At 35.4% G+C, this 6,000-nt stretch overlaps 1 protein-coding gene across 1 annotated transcript in view; it reads left to right on the top strand.

Annotated features, from left to right (window-relative positions):
* Nucleotides 1–294: 294 nt before the first annotated feature.
* LOC145693493 (gamma-tubulin complex component 3-like) overlaps nucleotides 295–6,000 on the top strand; it is a 92,879-nt gene continuing 87,173 nt past the window's right edge. The window contains exon 1 of the mRNA XM_081769547.1: nucleotides 295–750. Within this exon, the coding sequence (XP_081625673.1) occupies nucleotides 669–750 (82 nt within the window). The 5' untranslated portion in view covers nucleotides 295–668. The remainder of the gene's footprint in view (nucleotides 751–6,000) is intronic.

Genomic DNA, 6,000 nt, shown 5'->3' with positions numbered 1-6,000 from the left:
CATTACATTCCGAAAGATCAATGTTACTTAAATTTCGAGTTTTGATTACAAGTAGTTTTCTCGTATGAAGTTTATTGAAAACAAAAAGGGCGTTTAATAGTTGATTATTAAACTGTTTTTGTCGTATTAAAGCTTATATGAAACAAAATATATAAAATATTGTGTGATTTTTCAGCGTACATGGACATGGACAAGGTCATGCCTGTACGTATGGAGGAGTGTGGTATCGATTTTTGAAGTGTAGTCTCTTCGGACGAGTGAAGTCAGGCAGAGATGCTATTCGCGAGAGTGCAAAGCAATGCGGAAGCTCTTGAATCTCACAAATGAAAATATAATTTCATTTGTTTTGCACATTTATCATTCTTTACTATCGTTTTAATGTAAGAATATGCAAATAAGCTTCGCACTTCGTTATGTTATTTCTTTCCTGTTCCAACCAACTGAGTGACGTCGTCTGTAACTACCAATCATATAACAGGAAGTCAAACGCGGGAGCGACAGCACAGATTAACGAACAAACCAAACGTAGGTTGTGAGCCAAAAGCGGACTAAATTAGGACGAATTGAGGGTGGTAATGGGAGCAGATAAGGGTGCATAAGAAAATAGTGTTCAATTTTAAAAGAGATATAGTGATGATTACAGTGTAGTATCATTTGAGTGTGTCAAAATGCCGCAGAGTACTCCCCCACCTCAACTAGATTCGAAACTGTTACACAGACTGTGTTGTTTAATATCAGGAAATACGAGAGGTAAGGCAACTATAAATAGTTATAGTCATCTGGGTTGCATTGTAAGCTTTGGAAGTACATTTCCTAAGAAGTTGTGTTATGCAGTGATGTATTGTGCAATACATTAATTGTATATAAATCGCAATTAAAAAGTCCGATACTGTTGGTAATACAATAGTATATCTATTAAATACAATGAGGTTTGTTTTCAAAACACAACTTGATTTACAAGGTTCGTGTCTACATCTAAATAATTTCTTTTTCCTCTGAAGTGAGATGAACTCTTTAATCATAGATTACCATTAGTTAGTACAAGGAGTAATTCACAAAATAATAGTGCACTAATATTTTTCTCGGATATACATGATAAACACAGTTTAGTGTTTTGATTCATTCTCCGATTACAAGTTATTTGAATACATGACTGTCACATAATAGTATCGAAACATTGAACTGTAATAACTAAGACTAATAACGACGTTGATGCAGGTGCAGAAGAGTTCATCAAATAAATAAAAAAAAGAAAATCCTTCAAATAATTCCTTACGACCTTTTGGACTGATATTACCGTGCCGTATGCCCAAATAATTGTATACAGATTGATATGCTTACATATTGATGTGCTTCCACTGAATACACCATTAAAACTACTGCAAAAGATATAAGTTAATTTGTGATAGGTGGTCACGAAAAGCGAGGATGCACAACAGCGAGATCCGCTTGGGGGTGCGTCCATAGGAAGCAGGCACATCAGCGATGGGGAGTATGCGCATGAGGATAATGCAGCAAACTTAATCCAACTTATGCTATAGAGCGTCTCACTCTTAGATTACAGTACAGATTAAATGGAGCGCGCTGTTGCCACATTTCTTCCGCATGTTTTCTTTGAAGAAAGACAAAAAGAGTGACAGTTTGTAAATAAAACTTTCCTTATGTTCATATATTTTGAACCCTTTTTTCATTTCATTCAGTCAAATTCACTCGGAACGGCTAATTACGGGGTATGAAACAACAGTCTAATAATTGCGTGTTAGAAATTTCTTTTTATGGTGGTTTATATATCGTTGCAATAAAATTTCGATAATAGCAATATGAAATCGAAAGAACATTTGAAACGAATAGAACACATATGATTGAAATCAGGGGCGGATCCAAGGGGGGAGATCACACGATCTCCCCCCATGAGAGGGAACTTTATTATTTTATATATAAATAAGACCCAGAGCTTGGAGCTCTTAAAAGTAGCTCTAAGTAGCAGTATTACAACCCACCGCTCCCCAGGAGTCCGTCCTGGATCCGTCCCTGATTGAAATAAATGACAGTTTCACACAGAAATTTCCTGTAACAATTGTGCGGCAAACTAAGGAATAGCAATGGGTAAAATACTGCTGCTGAAGTTGGATAAGAGGGAAAACTGGAATAGTGTGATAGTGATACGTGTCGAGAAAATATGACGTGCGAAAACACAAAATATCCGCAAATCCAATTCCGTTTGTCAAATAAAAGTTACATCGTTAAGTATACTATGAAGACGGCTGTTCCCTACTTCCGATGGTTTAGATCCGATTTTATCCGCGGAACAACAGTATGATATTTAACAAATACCAGGTCTAAATGAATCATCGCACTATAGTAGGAAGAGATAAACTAATGAACTAGACAGGGGGCCTACCTATTAATGAATTATGGCAAAGAAGTTTGGATAGCGTAGACAAGAAGAAAATAAAAAAGGCCCCTATAAGAACCAAAAATGGCGGAACGTGATTGGTTGGAAAGTGAACACGGAGACTTAAGGGATTGGCTGAAGGCCTCAGCAATTAGAAATTAAACTTTCTTTTATAACAATGACTATATATATGTGTGTCTTAAAAGAATATTGTTCATAATAATGACTATGTCCATTTTCATTTATGTTCTATAGTGTCTGAGGAAGGATATGTTACATATTATAGTTTAAAATACAGTGGGTTTGAGGCTTTGGTCAGTGTTTCTTTTGTTAAAACAAATTATAAATGCATTTGTGAATATTAACGAAAGATTTGTAAATATAAAATAAAAGGAGAAAAGACGCGTCCTAAATACCTTTTAATCACTTTCACTGCTTCCACTTAAAAACTTTCGGCACTATTTGACCCTTTCTCGCACGCAGCCTAACAATTGAATGTGTTTCCCGCACTTCACTCTCCATGACGAACAATACAGTAAATACAACATTGCACATGACACATCAAATATTTTAAATATTTCAACAATCTACAAATGTAATGGTAAATAGGAACTGGGATATAGTATACATGAAGCTGCATCAGGACGCTCATACTTTTAGGGATTATTCATTGAATATGTACGAACTTACAAAGGGGGTAACAAAGCGACTTTTATTTACTTATCGACTGATACGAAAATAAAAAAGAACGTACCTGTACTTTATATCTGCATGTGTAGTGCCCTTGTACTTTATCTATGACTATGTGGGGGGAGGGGGGTTAACGCATATCGCATGTCTTGTGCACATGAATACTTCTTACTATTGCACTATGTAAAAAAAATTGGCAAATTTTTACTTTGACTCCAACTGTGACTTCAACCGATTCATGTGATCCGGTTCCCGGAGCAGTTTAGGAATCATTCCTAAACTGCTCCCGGAACCGGATCACATGAATCGATTACAATTACTAACACAGTGAAAGTAATGTACGATGTTAAGAATTATACAATAAGTACAAGGGCCACAATGTTACTATACGATGTTAAGAATTATACTATAAGTACAAGGGCCACAATGTTACTATACGAAGTTAAGAATTATACTATAAGTACAAGGGCCACAATGTTACTAAACATCAATTCAGGTGAAGCGGTGACTATGAATTTTGAGATCTACATGGGGGGCTACCGCCCCCCAACCCCCCCGCTTAAGTACCATAAAAACATCCAAAATAATAATAAATAATCACACCACTACTATAAAGCTAAGAAGGGAAAAATTAAAAAAAAAAGCACACTCGTCTCTAATCATAAATCAGTGCATGACAAAGAAAAAAAAAAATTACATCTCAACAAGACAATAGGACAAGCAGCAGCAAACCAAATACTTTGCCTAATACTCAAATGCAAAACAAATCAAGAATAAAAATAATATGAATTAAAAAAAGAAAACACTCACCATTTCGCCATAGGAGAAATCTCATGAATAATGAACTCATAACTGCTGATTCCACACACGAAAAAATAAGATACCAAGAACACATGCACAATACTCAACATTACTGAAAAATGTTCCTTTCCGCACACACGTCGTTTTATTAAACCGAGCACACTTGCTATTATTACAAACAAGAAACCAATAAACGTCCACTTTTAGAATACGTCGAAAATATCTTCAGTTTAGACCACAACTATGATAGGTTTTCTCTAACTCAATTCAACCAATTCAATTACGCGCTCCCGCATGCCACAAACAGCAGCACACACATACATGCACACAGAACATGTGACTACTAACCAACTACCATATGACTACACATACACCTAGTGGGAAAAATATGAACTAAGCCGTCACACCAAAGGCACGAACAGTTCTAACAAGTGACTCACGCACAAACAGTTCCAGGAAGTAACTGAACCTATAAGAACCGATTAAAGTCACAGTTGGAGTCAAAGTAAAGACTTACCAAAAAATTAATGGTATATCATGTAGAAGTGGTAATAGAACACAGAAAATACGCAGGTTCTCATGTATACTATTACCGAAGAATGAAAAGATACCCTATTGTATCTGTTCTAAACAAACGCACAAGTTGTGACTTTAAATCACGTTTAGTGACAGCCAACAAGGTACAGATAATTGGGCAAAGATTTAAAACCACACAGGATAATCAAACCCTCCGAGAATATATTTTGTTTCTTTCATGCTTCGTAAAGAAACATGGGAGGAAAGACCAGAGTCTTTTCATTCTCTTTTGTGAGCTCATGAAGTTATTTGTTATGAACGTTTTTTTTTTTTCCTCTGCGTATCCACAGTAAATTAGAAAAATGGAATTAGAAACGAAACCAGCTTTTACTGTCAAAATTTTCAGCATTCGAAAGGACATTAGAGACTACGTGCGAACTGTATAAACGAATCAATTACGAAAGTCAATAACTTTTCATCACCAATGAGTGAGAAGTTTTATTATTAACAGATATTGGCCTGCATTTTCCTCTTCCATAGATATTGATCTTCTGAAGAAACAGTTGGTTTTCTTTGAGTGCCAACTGCATTTTTGTGATTTATGTTATTGCTAACTGAATTATTATCCTGATTCATGTTAACTACTTACTATTCACCCTCGACTGAAATTTGTCTGTCTTGGAAGAAAGAAAATAAAAACTATACTTCTGAATGTTAGTCTTATATAAAGGGAAACGAGCGAAGTAAGTGAAACATAAGATAAGAGTGGAGTTGGCGCAATGTTTCTCGTAGGTGTAGTCCAGGATTCGATTTTGCGATCACGCTTCTGTTAAGCAGTAGATTCGTGCTCGCATAGCATAAACAGTGAATACTCATCGGTATAGCAAGAAACTCTATATCAGTGACTAAAACAAATATTATAAGGAAAATAGCATTGGCAGGATTTGTCACTGCGTTTCTTCAGGTCAGATGCGCGCGCTTTGGAAAGTTGACTCTTAACACTAAAAGTCATAAAACCTAAATAAAGAAAGATATCGACCTGCATTTTTTTTTTTTTTAAAGAATAACTTCAATCACTTCTCAACATTTTTCTCGCTTTGCACCCCCATCTAACCTGAATAATAAAGAAGTTTCTCACTAGTTAACTGCATTGCAATAGTGTATGCACATTTTATTTTTTATTTTAAAATTCGAAAAGTATTTTTGAATGCAAACTTTTCCAACATTGACACCAAATATGGTGTTAATATTTGTTTAAGTTTCAACTTTGTATCTCTTATACTTCCGAACTTATGACGTGATATACCTAGGTATTTAACGCGACATTAGAATTTGTCATTAGTTAGATTTCACTGTTTCAATTTATTTCAATACTTGAAAGCTCTTCTTGATATGGGAAAAACAGATTATTTGATAGAGAATACAATGCTCTACAATAATCTATTCATATCTAGTTAAAAAAAAAATCTAAAATTCAGACTAAGTTTGACAACAATGGGCATAAGGAAAAGCATTGCCACATACTCCTGTACTGTAATCTAAGGGTGAGACGCTCTATAGAAAGGCCGCGCGGGAATGTGTTCGTACGGAGCAAGCGC

Source organism: Thermobia domestica, chromosome 8 (genome assembly GCF_964235325.1).
Source record: "Thermobia domestica chromosome 8, izTheDome1.hap1.1, whole genome shotgun sequence".
Lineage (NCBI taxonomy): Eukaryota > Metazoa > Arthropoda > Insecta > Zygentoma > Lepismatidae > Thermobia > Thermobia domestica.
This window is presented reverse-complemented; position numbering and strand designations above follow the sequence as displayed.